Genomic DNA, 22,404 nt, shown 5'->3' with positions numbered 1-22,404 from the left:
CCTATTTGAAAGTGTTTTATGTTATTTTCCTTTCTGATTGCATTGGCTAGGACTTCCAGTACCATATTGAAAAGCACTGGAGAAAGTTGGCAGCCTTATCTAGTACCATTTCTAGCGCAAAAGTTTTCAGCCTTTCCCCATTCACATGATGTTAGCTATGGGTTTTTCTTTTTTAAAAATTTTTTTTGAAGATTTTTTTTTTCTTTTTTTTGCTATAGGGTGTGTGCACTCACCAAAAAGACAGAGAGAGACAGAGAGACAGAAAGCGAGAAATCCTCTAAGGGGGAATGGCCACACCACAATCCCTACTCCTCTATTCTCTCGGAATCTTGGGCACGCATGCACACATGCCTGGGATGAGTTTAAGCCACTGGGTCTGGGACTCAAACCGTGGTTGACTACATGGGAGTCCAATGACATAGCCATTATGCCAACTGCTGGTCTCAAGCTATGGTTTTTTCATAAATAGTTTTTATTATATTGAGAAATGACCCTTGTATGTTAATTTTGCTGAGAGTCTTAATCATGAAGGGATGTGGTATTTTATCAAATCTTTTTTCTGCACCAATTGATATGATCATATGGTTTTTATCTTTCTTTTTGTTAATATGGTATATTATGTTTACAGTTTTGCATACGTTGTACCACCCTTGTACCCCTGGGATAAAGCCTAGCAGGTCATGATGTATAATCTTTTTTATATGTTGTTGGATATGATTTGCTAGTATCTTGTTAAGAATTTTTGCTTCTAGATTTATTGGTCTGTAGTTTTCTTTCTTTGTCATGTCCTTGTCTGTTTTGGGAATGAGGGTAATGGAGACTTCATAAAATGAATTTTAGAGTGAATATTGCCTTTATAATCATAAAATGTTCTACATCACCAGTTTATTTAAATCTCACCATATTTTCTGTTCATTTTCCCTAGTTTCTTTTTTACGTTCAACCTTTTACCTCATCTGGAATAGATTTTTTTTTTAGCAAAACGTATTTTTTTCAAATTTCTCAATTTCCCAGAATTATTGAACATTCATATAAACATTCATAAGCATTCAGTTTACAATACTTATCTACTTAGTTTATGATTACATTATAATTATGATACTTATCACAGATAAAATATATTAAGTTTTTCTATTATATACTAAGTTTTATTTCAAGGTAATCTATTTTGTTCCATTTATCCTTTTTATCACTTTCAGTCAATTACTACATAATTTTTATTATTAGAAGTTTATAATGCTGTTTTTCTTATCTGGATGGAAAGGCTGCCCCAATTATTACTTTTTCTCTAAACAAATTGATACTGAATATAACATATTTTTATTAAGTCTGTTCCTATTCTTAGCTTTTCATATATATTAAGAGAATCTATATAGTGCTTTGAAATTTAAATCTCATGATTTTTCACATTATCTCTCATAATAAAAATCTGTACTGTATAAAGATAGTGCAGTACTGGGGGCTAGCAGGTGCGTGGTGGATAGCTGTGCTCGATTCCCACATGGTCAGCCAAGGTTCGCAATCCAGACCTGGTGGCTGCTTTCTCATTTTCCCTTTCTCTCTCTCTCTCTCTGCTCAAATTAAAAAAAAATATTAATAACAAATGGGATTAAATTTTTAAAATTCTTAATTCAAATAGTTAAAAAAAAGATAGTACAGTACTATATGGGTGTGACTGAGTCCTTTATAGTCCAGAAATTTCTTTTTCTGTATATTATGATTAATGAAAAACTCGACTTTTTTTTTTTTCCATTCAGATTTATGTGTTAACTAATTAGAGTACTTTCCAAAGCACTTCCCAATGTCATAAGTCTTTCTTTTTTCCTGATGGTCTTTTCTTGCCCCTTGGATCCTATTAATCAAGTATTTTTTAAAAAGCATTTTTCCTTTTGTTAGATTATTTATAACAAAATAACAAAGTCAAAATATTAATGAAAGCATTAGTAGAAATATGCTAAAATATTTATTGTACTCCTCATAATTATTGAAACTTTCCCATAAGCAGCAATTAAATGTAAATAAACTTAGTTATTATACCTTGTCCAACTAGTTGAATTTATAATCCTGAGAAATAATCCTTTACCACATGTTATAAAAATAGTAACATAGTTTCTATGCAATGTGCATTAAAAGTAGACAATCTTGTCTACTTTGACATGTTTCTTCTCTTTGAATCAAAAAGCTATAGGAAAGTATTTGAAATATATATATATATATATATATATGAATTTATTTATTTATTATTAATTTGACCAGAGAGGAACAGAATGAGAGAGAACAAGAAAGATGGAATATGAGAAAGCAAGCCATCAGGTCCAGGACTCAAACCATTGTTGGCCATGTGGGAGTCCAGTGCCCTTAACCACTATGCTATCTGCTGGCCCCTTGAACCATATTTTTACACATTTCTTAGCTATTTGCTGCTTTTCTTATGAAATGAGAATGACAATGTTAGCTTATTTCACTGCTGACCTTTGTTTTCCCATAGACCATATTACTTGGTATATTCTAAATTAGGCAGAAAATGTCAACACAAAACCTAGCTGTATTGTCCCTTCAAACCCAGTAAGTCACTACTGATGCTCAGCCTTTCAACAGGGAGTGTGAGCAGGTTGCTAGAAGGTATTAGCAGAGTCTTGATCCCCTTCCTCTGTGAGTGTTGAGACGTCATTTCAGCCTGTGCATTATCTTCATTGGCTGATTCCGCTAGACCTGTGAGGCCTGGTCCCTTGCTTGGCTCTGATACCCGGTTCATTTGCAGTTCTGACTCCCCACCGATGACTGCCAGCTGATTACACCATGCAGTTTCGTGTTTTATGGAGAAATGTTCGTGTGTGGCTGCTGTGTTTGATATTAAATCTGAGATGAACTTCAGGAGGTTTCCTGCTTTTTATTAAAAATGATTTTGGCTGGGGGCGGTATTATTCTGTTCATAAATCAGGTGTTCTCAGAGATTTAATAATTTAGAATTCACACGAGGATCTGGTAGAATAAACATTTCCTATCTCTGTTAAATCTGCCTTTTAACTTTCCTTTTTACTTTTTTTCACCTCTTTTCTGCTGTTCTCATTAATTTATTTATTTTTCTTCTTTTGGGAGGTCTGTATGGATTTATCTCATGGCTATGAAAATAATGTCAAAGGAAGAGTGAAAATGATAGGCTACTGTGGTTGAAATAATTGAAAGTTGGTAAATTTTTTGTCTCCTTATAATTATTAGAAGCATGCTGTTAGTATGTTTGATTTTGTATTTATTCATTTCTTTCTTCCATGAGGTAGAGAGACAAAGTAATAGAAAGGAAGAAACACCATCTCCAACGAGGTCCACATGCTGTAATCCACTCCCTAGCCTCAGACAACCTTGGGTAACAGACATATATTCATCTGGCATGTTTAGGGAAGTCTCCAGATATGAACCTGGAAACTTTCCATGTGTGTTAGCCTAGCAGAGTGTTGTGTTACCACTACACCACCATTTAGCCGCATGTGTTTTGATTTTTAAGTTCCAAGTTATATGGTCTAAAATTGTTCTCATTTCTTCTTTTTAATACATCATTTCTTTGAGGTGATGTCCTGGAAAGAAAATGTCAATACAAAGCCAAACAAACAACAGAGGCTAAAAAAGGTCAGGAACTCTTTCCACAAGTGGTTACAGGCTACATGAAGAGCATAGTTACCCTGGAAGGTGACAAAGAGTCTGAATGATTCCTCTCAAAAATGTCTACACTATAAGATTTAGAGGAAATATTTTTGGGACCCTTTATAATGCTCAGTGAACTGTCTTCATTTCTTTGTAGAATTTAATGAGTAAGAATAGTAAGAATACAAACATAAAGATATTTGAAAAGAGCTGACCACATGGGATCCAGCTTCTGCACAGCACTTAGCCAGTGTGCCACGGGGCTGACTCTGTTTTAGCTCTCCTTAAAAATAATATGAAATCAAGATTACTGGGGTGGGGTGCGCTAATTAGAAAAAGGCTGATCTCTGTGAGGGGAGCGAGCCTTTGATCTGAGAATCACCATCAAGAATGGGCAACCTTGTGAAGACCTGGAGGGAGCAGTGTTTTAGAGAGAGAGAGAGACCCTTCTTGGGTTGTCTAGTACAATAGATCTAGATGTCTTTTTACTTTACTTATCATAATGTCTAGCATTAGAAATATTTGCTAAACATTGATTAAATGAATGAACTCTCTATAAAAGGTGTTGACAGATGCATTTGACAATATCCCTAATAATATTACTACAAATGTTCCCCTGACACTCAGATTATTTTTAAGAATTTGTTTCCAATGAAGTTTTGACACAAGCTAAAGGTATACAACATAGTGTCTTATGAAGACATCCTATGGGCATCGGTAATAATATGACCAACGGGGTGACTATCCTGACGTCGGACCTGATCCACAGACAGCCTGTTTAGAATGCAGAAGCGTGGACAGGCCACTTGTCCTTTAAATGATCTTTTGTAATGACCAGTTTTTTTCAGCCAGGCTGACACTTTGAAGTTGTAATGATGGAAGGTGCTTTGATGTGCTATGCTCCTGGTTGAGCACGGATCGCATCTTCAGAAGACGGGAGAAGAGACTGTAAAGTTGTCATCCTATTCTCTCTCCTGAAAGACAGAACAAAGCAAAGCAGAAATGTCCTCAGGATGCTTTAGCAAATGAGCAAGGGCTTCACTGAGCTATCAAAGGTTTCTGGTCCACGGTCTTTCTGGATTAGCTTTATTTGCAAAAATTATGAAATAATAAACTTGCAAGTGGAATGGTATTTAGATTGTATTAATCCAATGCCCTTTTCAGGTGGTGAGGGTGTGTAAGCCTATAGAGACCCATTGATCTTCAGTGTTTATTATGTGACAAGAGCATGACTCGACCCAGACTTCAGACTGGAGTTCAGAGACTTTTTCATCATTCTGTGAACTCGAGTTAAAATAATTATTCAAGACAAACTCGAGACAAAAGATGTCACCAAGAGACAATTTATAGTGGGGATGACATATATAGAAATACGAGTGTAGGAATTTGGGGGTTCGGGCTGAGGTGAACTCTGGAAGAGAGAGAAATGACTAAATGAATGTACGTATACACCACTGTGTTCTTTGGGGTGGGTAGTCCCTGAGGCACTGATCTCATGCTTCCCTTGAGGAAATTGGCCCTAGAGAGAGTTTTGCCTATGAACCTTTGTCATCTAAGAAAAGACATCGGTAAATATAAAATGAATGCACACAAGCTTATTTTTCAAAAGGCTTGACTTTTGAGCAGAAAGATAAAAGATCACAGCATTTTCATTTCTGCTGGGAATATGAATCTTCATAAATGGGCAGCCTGAGGAGAGGGACGGGAGGGCTGGCAGGAGGTACTGCCATCCTGCAGCCTTTGTGACCTTTTCAGGGAGCCATCAACTGTTCTAACCAGGAGGCTTCATCATCACTTTCTTGACATGACATAGCATCTCTCTAAACTGGCAGGGTGCTTAGCCTCTCAACTCTTTTTACTCTTCCCACCTTTTCCTGCTGCTCCATTAAGCTGCTATGTCATGTCTTCTGTGATTCCACTGTGTGGATTTAGCTCTTTGACTAAAGCCGGCACATGGCCATTGGCTCCCCATCCACTTGATGCGTTTCCTAAGATCAGCTGTACTCATTCAGATGAGTTTTCCCTTTACCCTAGGACTATGAATAGGGATTTGTGGAAGTGAAAAGTACTGTCTACTTTATAAGGTTGAATATGTCCTTACGTACCTATATAACATACAGGTACTTTATAAAACTTATTCATGTATCTTTGCTTTTTCTTTTTTCTTTTCTTTCTTTCTTTTTTCTTTCTTTTTTTTTTTTTTTTTTGGAGAGGTTTTTGTTATAGGGTGCATGCACTTGCCAGAAAGACAGAGACAAAAAGATAGAAAGCAAGAAACCACTCCCTAACTCCCCCAGGGGGGGGAGTTGGCCATGCCACAATCCCTTCTCCACTCTCCTCTTAGGATCTTGGGCATGCATGCACACGCTCCTGGCATGAGTTTAAGCCACTGGTTCCAGGACTCAAACCACGGTTGACTACATGGGAATCCAGCAACATAGCCATTATGCCAACTGCTGGTCCCTTAATTCATCTCTCTCTCTCTTTTTTTTGTATAGGTGTTTGCTATAGAGTGCATGCACTCTCCAGAAAGACAGAGACAGAGAGACAGAAAGCAAGAAATCATTCCCCTGCCCTGGGGGTAGAGGGCGGGGATTAGCCCAGCCACAATCCCTTCTCCTCTACTCTCCTCTTGGGATCTTGGGCATGCATGCACACGCTCCTGGCATGAGTTTAAGCCACCAGGTCCGGAGCTCGAACTGCTGTCGACTACATGTGAGTTCAGCCACATAGCCATTATGCTAACTGCTGGTCCATCATATATCTTTTTAAAAAATATTTTAGAGAGATTTTTGCTATAGGGTACATGCGCTCACTGGAGAGACAGAGAGCCAGAGAGACAGAAGAGACAGAGAGACAGAAGAGAAATCACCCCCCAGGAGAGATAGACCACACTGGAATCCCTTCTCTTCTTCCATTCTCCTCTAAGGATTTTGGCCACACACACACACATGTGCCTGGCACAAGTTTTAAGCCTCTAGGTTCCAGGTTTGAACTGTGGTCAACTATGTGGGTGTCATCCATGTAACCATTACACCATCTGCTGGTCCCAGCTCATAAATCTTTTAAACTCTGCTTCTGGAAGCCAGCACTGGGGCCAGGATGTGATTGAAAGGCATGACTTGACTTGTAGCCTCTAGAACCATGACTTTAACACTATCTTAAAGACATAGAATGCTTCATTTGTTTGCTAGAGCATTAATACATAACACCTGTAGAAGGAGACTTCTCTGGTTCAAGTGAGAACAATGTAGTCTGTAATCTTACACAATTCCTTTTCTTTTCTTTTCTTTTTTCTTTTTTTTTTTTTTTTAGTTTTTTGTCATAGATCATGTGTACTTGCCAAAGAGAGACAGTAAGAGATAGAGTGAGAAATTGCCCCCGAGGGGGATGGCTATGCCAAAATCCCTTCTCCTCCACTCTCCTCCTGGGATTTTGGGCACACATTCACACATGCCTGGTATGAGTTTCAAGCTGCCAGATTCAGGACTTGAACCGTGGTTGACCATGTGGGAATCCAGTGCCTTAACCACCACACCACCTGCTGGCCCTAATTCTATCCACTTTTAACCTTCTATTTCAATTCCCAGAGCTCCCAATTTTTAAGCCAGTTGTCCACTTGATCTCTAGATATTAAACTGAAATGATTACTATTAATTAGACTTGCCAGTGTTGGTTGGAAATGTTGGAGGAAAACTTTGGTGGTGAAAGCCATAGTTTGTCATGATTACCTATCTCCACGTTCACCTGTTCCATTTTTTATCATGCAGCTGTCAGAAATGTGATCAGACCTGGTTTATGTGTAAATAAAGTGTTATCGGTTCCCTTTAAGACATGTGTTTACAACCTGAGGGAATTTCAACCCTAGTTCCCATTTACTATGTCAAAGTGGTATATTTATTTTCTGTTGCCTTGTTCTTTGTATAAGAGTGAATTTATTTAACATTGCATGTCTTATTATGTATCCTTAGGCAACACAAGGGGCAATTATGCTTTGATCTTTGTTAGACTGGTGGCAAGTTTTAGAAGGGCAGGAGATTTTGTGTTTTAAAATAGTGAACAGTGGGGTCTTTGTTCTATTTCTGGCAAGTTTGAATAATAATGAATTTTTTTTCCTGGCTTTTTCAGATGAAAATCAATTTTACTTGGTATTATCATTTGGGATATTATTTTAAGAATTTTATGTTATAGGGGCTGGCAGGAAGTATGGTGGTTAAGGATACTGGACTTCCACATGGCTGACTGCAATTTGAATCCTGGACCTCACAGCTTGCTTTCTTGTTTTCTCTCTTGCTCTCTCTCTCTCTGTTCCTCTCTTGTCAAATAAATAAATAAAATATAGTCGCATGAAAATAATTCTTTTTAAAAAAGAATTATTATTAGTTAATTAATTAATTTTAATTTGACCAGTGAGGGACAGAGAGAGAGAGAAAGCAAGCCGCCAGGTCCAGGACTCGAACCGCGGTCAGCCATGTGGGAGTCCAGCACACCACCTGCCAGTCCCTAAATGAAATAATCCTTTTAAGAAAATCTTATATGTTATGTACTAGACTCTTGCAAAGCGAATAATATACCACAGAACACAGTTTAATGAGAATTCATTTTAAGTTTTATGTAGACTACAAAAAAAAAAGGGTTGATATGATAGGGCTCTTTATTCTTTTATTAACTATGGTAATGCTAACTACTACAACAAACCAACCACAACATTTTAATGACTTTAAATAACCAAAAGTTTATTTTTCAAATCATGTTCATTGTTGGAGTCTCTGGCTGGCTGGAAGAAATAGACTAGCTTCTACATGTTGATCTTGTGGCCTCGGTTCCTTCTATGTTGTGGCTTTGTCATGCTATAGGATCTTGGCAACTAGTTCCCAGGTCGGGCAATGGGATGACAAGACAACCCACGTCTTAACAACCTTGGCTCTCCATTGACACGTCTACACACATTCTATTGGCAAGAATGAGTCACGTTTCTACCTTGACTGAAGAGAGTCTGGACTTTGTGGTCTCTCTGTGTGCAGCTGCTTCCCAAGAAGAACTTATACTTTGGAAAGAGGAGCACACAATTTTTGTGGGCAGTTAGTTGTCTCAGCCATGAATCTGAATTTTTCAGGGCACTGTTATTAAAAAGGGTTCATTGAGATGTTGCATTATCTTAGTGAACTTTTGACCAAATTCTTGTAAAAATGTGACAAAAATAAGAATTGCACATGAGCATGAAATTTAATTCATTACTGTTATAATATTTTGTCTTCTAAGTTATTTTAATGGCTACCATTTTATTTGGAGTCAATTCTGGTTTTGCATACTACAAATATATGTGTGTTTATCCATGATAAATATGGATAACAGTAATATATCTGGAAGACACCCTCTACATCTTTAGAAAATGAGAAAAAATGAGATGCAGACAATGCAAATTTTTTGAGTTTGTATGGAATGCAAGCAAATGAAAATTTACTCTCAGGCTACATTTTGCTGAATAATTTTATTTAGTCATGAATTTATTCTAATAGTAGGATAAAAAAATTAAGTATTTCGGGATAAAAATGCTTATACCTGTGCTTCTGATTGCTTATTACACCGTTTCGGAGTCGTCAGCTTCCATTTTACTTTTTTTTTTCTATGTGGTTTTAGCTAAAGTGACCTGTTTAGCTATTTTTCTTCATGACTTTGCTGTCCTTTTCTCCCTTTTTTATGCATTCCTGTACAGTTTTCCACAAAGCTCCTTCAGCTCTGCAGTCTTTTAATCTGAGTCTGTTCATTTCTTACATCCCCCTACAGGTCTGTCTGTCTTCTCTCTTTGTTTATGGAGTTCTTCATCTGTGGACAAAGAAGAATGGTGAGATTTAGATTAGACATCCATCGTATTGAAATTTAAAATGTCTCAGTAAAAACACCCGTAGACTCGCTATGGTTCAGTAAAAAAGTGGAGGGCAGGTGTTTAATGCTGGAAATCAGTAGGTTCACTGTGTTCATTTATGTGACAATATGTTCAGCCCATCATTGTGTTCAGCCTTGGCCCAGAATCATCATTAAAGAAGAACGTGAACCATGACCCTTTAGGAATGTTCATAAATAGGTTTATTGAATGTTTTCTTCCTCTTGCTACATTTTTTTCTCTACAGTGAGAACTTAGGCTTCCCCCTGCCCCCAACGACTTGCTATACTGCCTCAATGCATTTCAATAACCCGATTCCCACTCACAGTGAATAACTAGAGAGACAGCCATAGCATTACATGACAGTGAGCCAAAGTCACAGAAATGCACAAAGAAAATTTTGTAATTCCAGTCATTTGATACCTCTTTTTTTTTTTTCTTTTTTAAGTCTGGAAAAGTTTCAAGAACACTTATTTTGTAATTCAATCCCTGATAGAAATGTCAGAAACCACATAGCTAGATAGGATAGGTCTGTGTCTAGGAGTCTCTGGGGAGTTTGATATAAGCAAGAGTCAGGGAAAGTATGTGAAAATATATGGAAGAAAAATGTGATGGATAAAAAATATAGGTAGCTTTTCTTTGAGATATGTGCTTTTTCTTTTCTTTCTTTCTTTTTTTGTCTGCAGTGTATGACTACAGTTTGAAGGGTAGGATAAAATTAACAGCAGTGGTCATAACATAAGCAGGAATTTTATAGAAAGTCTACTGGTGGATCAAGAAGAGAGAAGTAAAAGATGTTTGAGTCATTTCTGGGTCAGAGCTACGGAAGGCTTTCAAGGTCTCTCTAAGGTCACTATAAAGAAAAGATGAAGCAAGTATGATTCTAAAATCAATACTTGAAATCAAAAGGTGCATAATTATAAATACTTCACGTTGAGACGAGTCACAGATACATTTTGGTTGTGTGTAAATAAATAGTCTCCATTTTACCAACAGGATTTTAAAAATCTTTGAAAAACACCTGTTTTATCTTTTATACTTTGTACCTCATATATTAATCAGTTTGGAGTTTGTTTGTTTGTTTGTTTGTTTTTGCTTTTAATCCTTCTTCATTTTCCTTTCTCCCTTTTCCTGAATTCCAATTATGTGTGTTAAAGCATTAATGATTGTTCAATAGAAAATTCAAATCATCAACCTTAGAAGGTTCTAGAACACACACATGGGTAGGGATTTTTGGCTTTGTAGTTGTTGTATTGCTAGAGTGCATGTGTGCTTGTCAGGTTGGAGGCAGGGGAAGGAGAGAAAAAGCACTCCTCAATGGGATATAGTCAGCATGGCAATAATTTTTGCTCCCTTTTCCCATCTTGTCAGGATTTGGGACGCACATACACATGTACCTGGCATGATTTTCAGTCCTCTAGGGCAGGAATTCCAACCACCGTCAGCCATGTGGGGTCTGGCTCCCCATGCATGGGGCTTAACGGCTACAATATGGAGCCCACCCAAGAGTGGTCTTAATAGAACTGACTGAGCCTGCCCAGCCCCATGGCACAAAGGGACATTGAGATTCCCCAGGACCCACAAGTTCCGCAGTCCCTCTGCATAGTGTCTATCTAACACGGGAGATTGTACGAGACCTATTTTGGTTCACGGGTATCTCAGAAGATTTCGTTCAAGTTATAAAGCATCAAGTTTGGAATGTTCTAAATTCCACTGATTAGAGAATTCCTCATGTGGTCTGAATGTCTGAAATTTGTTAAACCTTCAGCTGTCCTTGACGCTGGAGAATTGAGCTAGATTTACTCATTCAGTTGTCATAGCAGGGGTCACTTATAGCAAAGTGAAGCACTGGAAACAATCATTTCCAATGCTCTATCATAAGTTGCAAAGAATATTTTTTAAAAAGGCATCTCATGCTGTATCACTTGTAAAATTTTCGTAGTGATTATCAGGTGTGTAAAAGAATATACTTGGCTTAAAATGTGTCACACTGTCAACCATCAGCCTTCTTACATTTGTGTCATTTGCACAAGATGCAATATATGCTTGACCCTATGTAAGAATCCCACAGACCTTGTACCTAGGATTAAAGTAGGCACAAAGTAGCCATGATATTGTGACTAGATAAATGTAGAGCTGGAAGATCCAGGTTGGAGTTCCAGTCCATGTCACTTGACCTCTCTAAGCCTTGGTTTTTTGGTTTAAAATTGAAGATTTGGGGCTGACTCCACGGTCTGGTTGTTAAAGCAGCTGGATCCCGCATGACTGACACTGTGGTTCGAGTCCTGAACTGGTGTTTGAGAAATACACCAGGTGAATGTGCATGCTTTCCTAAAAATTCCAAGGGGAAGGAGAGAGGGAAAAGGGATTGCAGTGTGACCATTCCTCATGGGGGGGGGGTGCTTCCCCCCACCCCTTTTCTCTCTTTTTGTCTTTCTCTGGCAGGTGCACATGCCTTCTGACAAATGGATTTTTAAACAGGTGCTTATAGGCAAATATTTCTGAGAATGTCAATGAGTAATTTCAAATAAAAAATATTTATCCATGTGAGATAGGCTGGTTATAGGTACCAATCTAAAATAAGCCTATGGAAAAAAAAAAAAAAACAACTAAGATTTTTCTGGATTGACCCGTTTGAAGCCCACAAAATATCAAACCCTCAAACCCTTAGTGCCTAATGATTGAAAAGAACATAGATAATGACTAAAATCTCATCAGGATTAAGTCATTCTTTTCCACAAGTTTGTATTTTGTTAATCATGCCGAACCTGTGCATTTGAGAGGGAGTAGCCCTCAAAGGTGTGAGTCATTCATGTTCAATTTAAAGACAATGCTTTTGTTGCATTAGGGCGTGGTGGGCACCTCCTAGTAGCAGAGATGCTCTGTGATATTGGTACCTACGGTGCTTTCCTCTCATTCCTCTCATTATCATGGACCATTTGCCTTGATCGCGGGTTACTAACCACACTTCTCTGTCCTCTGCATCTGAAGTATCCAAAAAGATTGCTCTGGTGTGGCCTAATAGCTTTTTTTTTTTTTTTTGGAGAGGTTTTTACTATAGGGCACGTGCGCTCGCCAGACAGACAGAGAGAGACAGAGAGATAGAAAGCGAGAAATCACCCCCCAGGGGGAATGGCCACGCTGCAATCCCTTCTCCTCCATTCTCCTTTCGGGATCTTGGGCATGCACGCACATGCGCCCGGCATGAGTTTAAGCCACCGGGTCCGGGACGTAAACTGTGGTCGACTACGTGGGAGTCCAGCAACATAGTCATTACGCTAACTGCTGGTCCCCTTTAAAAAATTTATTCATTAATTTATTTAAATTTGGCCAGATACACACACACACACACACACAGAATGTGAGACAGCAAGCCTCCAGGTTCGGGACCCAAACCCTGGTTGACCATGTGGAAGTGTCCAGCACCTTAACCACCATGCCACCTCCTGGTCCCCATGGCCTAATAATAGCTTTTATCAGCTCACCCAGTGGCTCAAATGCTTTGATGCTTGAAACCCAGAAGTTAACCACACGGTGCCCAGTCCTGTTGAACAAGTCAACCACTCTCTTCTGTAAGTGACGACTTCACGCCAAGGCAGTCATGAGTCTCCCATTCTTCTCCCCTTGTGGAAGTGCAGTGGGGCTATTTTGCCTTGTTACTGCCACTTCCCATGGCTCAACTCGATCTCATTAAAGAGGAATCACTGTCTGTTGTATGTTGCAACTGAAGCAGGGTGTCTTTCTCTTTTGTCCTGTATTTTAAGTTTCTGTGATTTGTTTTCCCCTCCTGGCACCTGTATATACTTTATTTGGAAGATAACAAAATTATTCACCCATTTCAGCTTACTTTCTCTCCTTTTATATAAAACGCTGTCTAGAGAAATGTATTCAGTGAGCCTCTGTATTCTTTGAACTAATAATAGTAAAATACCTATTTTCTAAACAATGCCATTGCTCAAAAATGTTCACCTGACATGATAGTTCATGTTAGACAGAAAATATGATTAAAAGTAACCATGGAAAAAGTTTCCCTCTTCCTTTTCTTCTTTAATTTGAGACAGACACAGCCCGAGTGCACTTACCAGAGAGAGAGGGGGCAGGGAAGGGGGTTGACTCCCCAGTGGGTGCTTCTCCCTTTCCTGCATATCTCCACCCTGTTAGGATTTTAGGTATGCATGTGTATAGGCCCAGTATGTCTTTTAAGCCACCAGGCCAGAATCTAAACTGTGGTCACCCATGCGAGACCTAGCAGTTTAATCACTAGGCCATGGGGCAGACATATTCCCTCCTTTATAGTAGGAAAAACTTCATTGTCAGTGAATACATGAGAAATACAGTCTGAAAAGAACTTTTCAGTAAGCTTTAAATTCAACAACTGTGATTTCTGTGAAAATGGATATAGCCTAGGGACTCCTATGAGAGAGAGAAGACATACTTTAGTGGGTAAATCCCAGATTCGAGGTAGCATGTATGCATGGCTACATTCTGGTATCCTTAAACAATTATTTAAGCTCTTGAAGCTGTCATTTCCTCACAGATAAAACAGGGCTGACATTTTGAACGTACAGGATTCTCCAAGGATAAAATGAGGCCAATCTATTAAGGGGCCTAATTAAAGTCGGGCACATTCGCAGCCTGGTGGCAGTTGTCTGTGTTATCAGCAAACAGAGAAGGAAGGGAAACTAACAGAGAAGGCTGAATTTTCTAGGACCCTCTTCGGCTAAGATCTATTTTGAAAACCACCCTCAGAGACACCATGAGAGCCAGGCAGGGTGGATGGACTTGGAAGAGCTGGGCTGGGAGAGTAAATCGATGCTGGGAAGCCCAAACTCCCACGTTTCAGACTTTTATCTCTTCTTTTTAGGAGCATAATTCAATGTGACAATATTACCTGTCCGGGCAGGTGTGGTGCCCTCACTGCTCTGAGCAGTAAGCCATCTCACTTTTCATTCACGGAACCTTTACATATCTTAATTGTACTCTCTCAAGGAACAGAGAGTCTTTTTATTTCCCTCTCTCCTTCTCTGTCTCTCTCCTCCACAGGAAGCATTGGCTCCCCACTTGGGGATATTATAAAAGCTGGAAGGATTTGAATGTAAAATAATATAGTGAGTGCTTGAAAAGCTGCGTATACACCTTTGTGTTCTTCTTACCCTTCTCCATTGACATAGACCCTTTCTTTCAAAAAGAATTCATCTTTCATTTGCTTCCTGCCATTCACCCTTAGATTTAATTGGCCCGGCGATTTCCTCTGCTTAAATGTAGCATTTATCAATCACAACCAGCAATGCACAGGATGGTGTTAGCAGAAAATTCCACAGGACCCTCCTCACACTGGGGAGGGGGAACATCTGCTACTTTCATAGAGTATGCGAGTATGCGAGGATTTAGAGGTCAATGTGATTCCCCATCAAGGCTTGAGGCTTTGGGGATCAGGGGAAGTGTCAGGCTCCAAGCAGCATAATGAATGGCAGTTGCTGACTGGCTGGGTTTGCCTGTTCTCAGCAGGGGATTTTGCTGTTCTGCATAATGAGCTGGGACTTAGTGTGCTAAACACACCGGCTTGGGTAGGGAGGCAGACTGTGCCTTTTTTTTTTTTTTTAACTTTTTTTTCTTTTATATATATATTTTTTTCCACACTGGTTCTGAACTGCATTCTCATCTTGGAAGAAATTATATTGAGGTCTTCATTAGTGGCAGCCAGCAAGGTGAAGGCTCCATGAGGGCTGATAAGCACTATGGCAAAAAAAAAAAAAAAAGGATCAGCCTTTGTGCAGAGGGTTGAAGGTTTAAGTTGCCTGAACTGCTGGAAAGAGTCGGAAGAGGCGATTATGTTAAGCAAGTAATGTGTATCGGTAACATGGAATCAAATTATTAGGGTCAGTAACTTCCCGGCTTTCCCAGGGCAGTAAATGAAGACATAATATTGCATTCGTGCCAGGTACTTCTGGATGCCACATTGTGTCAGCCCTGTCCGGTCGTCTGTGCGTCCCAGCGTGTCACCTCTAATGTCACGGGATTATCTGCCGCGTTGCTTTATAAGACGCTCATGATCTGGAACTTCCTTTGAACTCACGGCAGGGCAGTGCAAAGTTATTATGTGTTTCTCGTGTTAGGTACAAATTTAGTGTTGCTATTATTTAGAAAGGTAGATACGTGTCCCACTATCACGTGTCCAAACATCGGGACCGATTTGTAGTAGTTTCTGAGGAGTAAGCCCTGCAGGTGACATGCGTTTTGGAAGACTAGTGTGAGAAGGGTGATGGGGTAGTGAATGAGTGTTAGATAGGCCTGTAGGACAGAAGTTCTCCAAGTCTGATTGCCTGGTCAGCAGCCTCAGAACTTTCTAGGGACTTTGAGAAGTGCAAATCCTACTGAGTCAGAAGCTCAGGGTTGAGGCTCAGTGGTAGCCTTCCAGGCGACACTGATGCATGCATCAGTTTGAGAAACATTGCTGTCGTAGCAGTCAGGGGATACAAAAATGGGATAGAACCACATGTTCTGGGGGTATAGCAGGAGTCAAAACTGAGAGTATCCCCCCATGGACCTTATTAAATTATAAAGGTACTTCTCCCCCATGAAATGTTTAGACCTAGCTTTCAGAGCACGTAGCCCTTGTCGATACCATTAGAGTCTACATTGGAATTAACTTGTTAACTTCGTTGGCATCAGAGAATAACAAAAGCTAACTAAGAACTGATTCCTTTGTGTATTTCAGAAACATCCCCCTTGCAATATGTATATCCATGGCCATTGTCACCATTGGTTACGTGCTAACAAACGTGGCCTACTTTACAACCATTAGTGCAGAAGAGTTGCTGCTTTCAAACGCGGTGGCTGTGGTAAGTCCAAGTTGGGAGAATGCCAATTTGAATTTAGGTTAATGAGTTGATGGTAATTTTATAGTAGTTCCCTCCAGCAGAATGTGTTTTGAAATGCAGTAATCTTTTTTTGACCTGAATGATAATGAATATTTAAAAAATTTAGAGCACACCTTACTGTAGTCCATTGAGCAGATCTAGCTCAACTTCTATATGATTTCTCTTTGTTTTCCACTTCTTGTGAAACATTGCCACATATACATGCTTGAAAACCTGTCAGACCTTGTTAAGAAGAAGGCATTATTCTTCTAACATAATTTTAAGGACGGGTGGACAGTCACCAAATCTAGATAAATGGATTTATCTAGATAGATAAATGTTTAACATGCAAAGTGCAGTTTATTTTGTGCTCTTTGGTGGTTGCAAACTTTTCAGATACTAATTTAAAATCTTTTTCCCAGAGTACCACTTGAAGAGTTTTCAGGTAGGGGCCAGCAGATGGCATATTGGTTATGTCACTGGACTCCCACGTAGTTGGCCACTTCAAGTCCCAGACCTGTGGGCTTAAAACTCACACTGGGTATGTGTGCATGCATGCCCAAAATCCCGAGAGGAGAATGGAGGAGAAGGGATTGAGGCATGGCTATCCCTGTTTGGAGCGATTTCTCAATTTTTGTCTCTCTGTCTCTGTCTTTCTGGCAAACATGTGCGCCCAATAGCAGAAATCTCTCTTAAAAAAAAAAAATAAAGATAGAAAAGAAGAATTTTCAGGTGGATCTCCTTGTAAATACTAGTCCTGGGATAGTCATATATTCAGGAAATACTGGGTTCTTCAACATTAAACAGATGGTGTCATAGTACTTTTCAGAATATTAAAGATGATAGTGTGCATTTTAGGTCCCTAAGAAGTAAATACGCACGATTTCACAACAAACTTTCTAAAATGTATTTGGTACCAGGGCCATCTTTGTCCTCAAAGATCAGGTTATAGGACTGTTATTTTGTGGCACGTACTTTTATTTTGCATAAAAACGTAGCTAGTAAGAGAGCATTCACTCATGACCCTGTAACAATGAAGGGTGAAAAATTAGCCTCCCACCCCTGGATGTCATTCTCATTTAAAATAGCCAGTATTGCCACCTCTCAGCAACATCCACAGGGGATAATTTATCTCATTTCGTGTGAACCTATATATGAGTTCACTGTATTAAAAGACTTTGCCCACTGCTATAAGTCCCAACAGACAATCAAACCTACAACGCTTACTGATGTCGGGTCAATCATTTCATCCATCTAGACAAAGGGCAGCACTTCTGTGGGCGTAATGGGGTCCGTTAATTATATAGCACCAGTGACATCAAGGACAACTAAAGAATCCCATGTTTTTGGTTTTTTGTTTTTTTCTTTTTGGGAGGAAGAAGGGGGAGGAGGAATACATCTTTCATGGAAATTTGCAATATTGCACATGGCATCAAAGAAAACTTCAAATGTCTTATCATTCATAGTCTCTGTGCCTTGACTTCTTCCGATATGTACTTTCACCCTAGCTTAATTATTGGAGACCATGAAGGAATTGGCCAACCCCTGAGATGGAGGGAATGATTCCCTGAACAGAGGATTAGCTAGTGTGATGTTTTTCTGGGCCAAAAAAAAAAAAAAATTTTTTTTTTCAGAGCTCCTCAACTGTATCATTAAAATGAATAAGTCATGGGACCAGCAGATGATGTAGTAGTTACATCGCTGGATTCTCACATAGCAGACCACGGTTTGAGTCCCAGACCCAGTCACTTGAAACTCACGCTGGGCACATGTGCATGCATGCCCCAAATCCCAAGAGGAGGATGGAGAAGGGATTGTGGTCAACCACCCTGTGGAGTGATTTCTCACTTTCTGTCTCTCTGTTTCTCTCTCTCTTTCCTGTGAGTGCATGCACCCTACAGCACAAAAAGAATAAGTCATCCATTAGTTTATTTATCACTTCACAGTGTGATTAGTGCATGAAACAAGTATCTGTAAAATCCCCAGTGTACATTTGTACTTGACTATAAAAAATGTGCAGAAGGATTTCTATCTCCTAAAGTAGAACTTTTAAATTGAGCTTTTTTTCCCTCTGATACACATCATAGTTGATAAAGGTTTGGTAAATGGATCATTGCTTTTGAAAGTAGAGAGAAGGTGCTTGTTTAGACCTCTGCTCGCGGTTTTGCAGCCAGCAATGCCATGGTCCCTGCTTTTGATCATTGTCTGCAGAGTTCGCCTGACCCGAACCAAAGAGAAGGATTATAAAACATACACGTATCACCAGGCTAATAGAAAGTCATAGAGCAAGTTTGGCCTAAATTGTTTCATTTTATTCTACTTTCTGGCAAAGCATTAATTTGCTTCGTTCTCTCTTTTTTTTCCCTAGACCTTTTCTGAGCGGCTACTGGGAAATTTCTCATTAGCGGTTCCGATCTTTGTTGCCCTCTCCTGCTTCGGTTCCATGAATGGTGGTGTGTTTGCTGTCTCCAGGTGAGTGAGTTCATGTATTTCCAGAAACACATTTCTGTTTTTGAGATTGGATGTGATAAGGATAACTTTAAAACGAAAAAAAAAAAGAAAAGAAAAGAAATAGTGCCTCCAAACCTGTTGTTTTTAAAGAGACGTGAGACTGAAAAGTTGGTCTCAGAATCTATGCCATGTCGTATTCTGTCCAGTAGAGGGCACTGTGTGTCTACGCTTAGCCTGCTCGAACCGGACATGGCATTTTTTATAGTGTGTCCACAGAGTCTAACAGCAGCATTTTATTTCTGGTGATAAAATCTTTTGTTTCTCTAAAGATGGCAAGAGAAAAGTAAAATAAGAGACACCAGAAATCACCACCCCACCATCTGTGTTCCCTTCATTTTGTTTCAATGCAAAAGCCCCTTTTATTTTTCCATAGAAGATGAAGACACAGTTACGTATATGAATCTGTATGTGTGTGTGGGCACCTGTGTTTGTGTGTCTGTGTTTATTGGGTTGGATTGACAGAATACACACAATATGAGGAATCTAGACCTAAATTCACCACCAAGTATTTATCGGCCGGCAGAACAATGCTATTGTTTCTCCTCCTAGAAATATAAAAGATGTGGGCAGATTTTGTAAAATTCCAAATCAGATTTTCTTAGTATGTTCTCTACCTTATCCGGAAAGTGAAATCTCAATAATCGCCTAAGAAATACCAAATCATTTGGTATCACAAAAGACCTTAAGTATTTGCTGGGATCTCTGGCTTTTCCCCTTTGAAATGATCATTTACACAGTCAACTCCACCCACATTTTTCTCCCATCAGGTTATTCTATGTTGCGTCTCGAGAGGGTCACCTTCCAGAAATCCTCTCCATGATTCATGTCCGCAAGCACACTCCTCTGCCAGCTGTTATTGTTTTGGTAATGCATATTAACAAGTATATCTAGATACAACCTCAAACGACAGGTTACATAGAGGAATAGCAGCCAGATTTTAGGCGGTGCCTTCCCCTCTCATTCACTGCTAAGTCAGTTCTATGTACAAATGTCACCGTGGAGTTCAGGAGCCAGGCTGTTGGCCGTTGCTTCCTTTTACTCAATATTCCTGGTATCTATCTGATGCTTTGGGGTCAAGAGTCACATCACTTCTTTCATACCTTTGTAGAAATGTGTCAGGTCTAAGGGAAATGAATAGTGAGGTTGCTTTCACTGAAACGGAGCCTCAGGAGAAGGACGGAGGGTGAAAGTCCCTTCTGCTTAGTGAAGGTAGAGCTAAAAGCTAGTCAGAATACCCAGAGGTTCTATCCTAGGCCCTGACAATGACACACACACAAAATCATTCAAAGACTCAGGGAAATTCTAGACAGTGCAATGATTCTGTGATTAAAAGGGAAACATTTGTGAGCAACCCCACAGGAAAGACATAAATGCACCAAAACTTCAATTAGAGTTGTAGAATCTGTTATGCAAAGAAAAGGGTTTGTGAGATGGGAGATACAAAAGACTGGAGAAGGTGTAAGAGTCCTCAGATAGCCACCGGCAAAGTTATGTGCATTTTTGTTAGCATTTTTGTAACATTTTTCTCCACTGGAATCAGCTGTCAGAGACACCAAGGAATGCATTTAATTTGTTTCAGAATGTTCCCTTGAAAGTTCTTTTTCTTTTTTTAAAGTTCTGGTACTCTCTGGAAGTTCACATCACTTGTGGGAATAGAACATATTATTCCTTGAAGAGGGTTTTCCTTTTAAGCCTTGGCTATCAGTCATGGCAGCCTTGGCATGAGCAGCTGCAGAGACTTGCCCTGCTCATCTTGGCGCTCCATTCTTTCCACAGTCTGGAGGGTCACCCATGGTGAGCGCACAGGGAGAGTGAATGGGGAGGGAAGAAAGGTCAGTGCTTTTACATTCGAGAGCCAACAGAATCATCTAGAACATGCCTTTCATGTGCCTGGATAACCTAGCGCTTATCAGAAGGTGTTCCCAGAGCTTTGTCTGGATTTTCCAATGGGGTGCACTTCCGCATGTCTTATTAGCTATTTATGAATCGTCTTGGTCTCTTGAGTCTTTAAATGTTGAGTCATTGAGTATCATCATTTTTACTCTTATAGAACCCACTCACTTCTCTCAAATGGAAAAGGAGCTAAGATCCAAGCACACATATGCAATCCCACCACCCAGGCTCACGGGGGCATTCTTACTGGGTCAAAGGATGATAAGAACAGAATGTAGGAAAGAGGCTAGTTGCATCGAGGTTTTAATCATGATAGTAGCTTCTCAGGATAAATAATCAATTGAAAAAGATGACAATAACCGGCAGCGATGTGCTATTGCCTGTGTTCTCACTGAACTTACCAAGCTTTTCTTCCTCTTCCCCCAGCACCCTTTGACCATGATAATGCTCTTCTCTGGAGACCTCTACGGTCTTTTGAATTTCCTCAGTTTTGCCAGGTGGCTTTTTATTGGGCTGGCTGTTGCTGGGCTGATTTATCTGCGATACAAACGCCCAGATATGCATCGTCCTTTCAAGGTAACCTCAGCCATCTTGATGGGTTTACATAAATCTTTCTCCTAATACCTAGCCCTCCCTGTGTCATAACTTGATGATGGGGAGCTTGGGTGGGGGCAGCTTCCTGTGGAATGAAAGGTTTAACTCTTGCCGGTAGTGCCTTCAGGCTGAGTTTATTTCGACTTGGAAATAATAAGTTTGTCAACATTTTTAGGTGATGTACCGTACTTTGGATGTCACATTTTTGGAAAAAGAGAGGGTGTTAATGGATGTTTGTCATGTTGATTTTTCATAAATGTGTCAATGGCCAGGTACGTTGAAAGGATAGGCTATTTCTGTCTGTTTTCATGCTGACTATTTATGGACAGCCATGCTGACAGAGAGGCAGATACTTCATTAATGACAGCTCTTAAAAAGAATGCTGCTTGGGGCCAGCAGGTGGCATAGAGGGTAAGCCATCTGGATCCCACCTGGCCAGCACAAGTAGAGTATTGAACCCTGTAATTCGAATATCTCCTTGGGAGTGTGTGCGTGTGTGCCCAAAATCCAGAAAGGAGAAAATGGAGGAGGGATTGCAACTTGGCCATCACTCCTAGGGGGAGGGGGCAAGGTGATTTCTTACTTTCTCTCTTGCAAGCATATGCACTCTAGGCCCAAAACCTAAAAATAAAAAAGAAAGCTACTTTATAAAATAGGCATTTTAGGGACTAGCAGTTAGCATGATGGCTATGTCGCTGGACTCCCACATAGCCAACCGTGGTTTTAGTACCAGGCCCAATGACTTAAACTCATGCCAGGCGCATGTACGTGCATGCCCAAGATCCCGAGAGGAGAATGGAGGAGAAGAGATTGTGGCCTTGCCATCCCCTCCAGGGGTGATTTCTCGCTTTCTGTCTCTCTCTGTTTTTCTAGCAAGCACACACGCAAAAACCTCTCCAGAAAAAAAAAAAAAAATTTAAATAAATAAAATAGGCATCTTAAGTACTTAAATGTTATGACTCGTTACATTGCTCTTTCTCTTTATTATCTAGTCTGAAAGGAATGGAAATGCAAAATATACAG

General features: G+C 39.7%; 1 protein-coding gene across 2 annotated transcripts in view; it reads left to right on the top strand.

Annotated features, from left to right (window-relative positions):
• The window catches only part of SLC7A11 (solute carrier family 7 member 11), a 91,480-nt gene that overhangs the window by 57,395 nt on the left and 11,681 nt on the right, over positions 1 to 22,404 (top strand). For both annotated transcript variants that reach the window (XM_014586312.2, XM_006144617.3), the window contains 4 exons: positions 16,242 to 16,365; positions 18,752 to 18,855; positions 19,662 to 19,758; positions 21,214 to 21,363. In XM_014586312.2, the coding sequence (XP_014441798.1) occupies positions 16,242 to 16,365; positions 18,752 to 18,855; positions 19,662 to 19,758; positions 21,214 to 21,363 (475 nt within the window). The remainder of the gene's footprint in view (positions 1 to 16,241; positions 16,366 to 18,751; positions 18,856 to 19,661; positions 19,759 to 21,213; positions 21,364 to 22,404) is intronic.

This window comes from Tupaia chinensis, unplaced genomic scaffold, assembly GCF_000334495.1.
Source record: "Tupaia chinensis unplaced genomic scaffold, TupChi_1.0 Scaffold000127_1, whole genome shotgun sequence".
Taxonomy (NCBI): domain Eukaryota; kingdom Metazoa; phylum Chordata; class Mammalia; order Scandentia; family Tupaiidae; genus Tupaia; species Tupaia belangeri.
The sequence above is the reverse complement of the archived record's forward strand: the minus strand, read 5'-3'. Positions and strand labels throughout refer to the sequence as shown.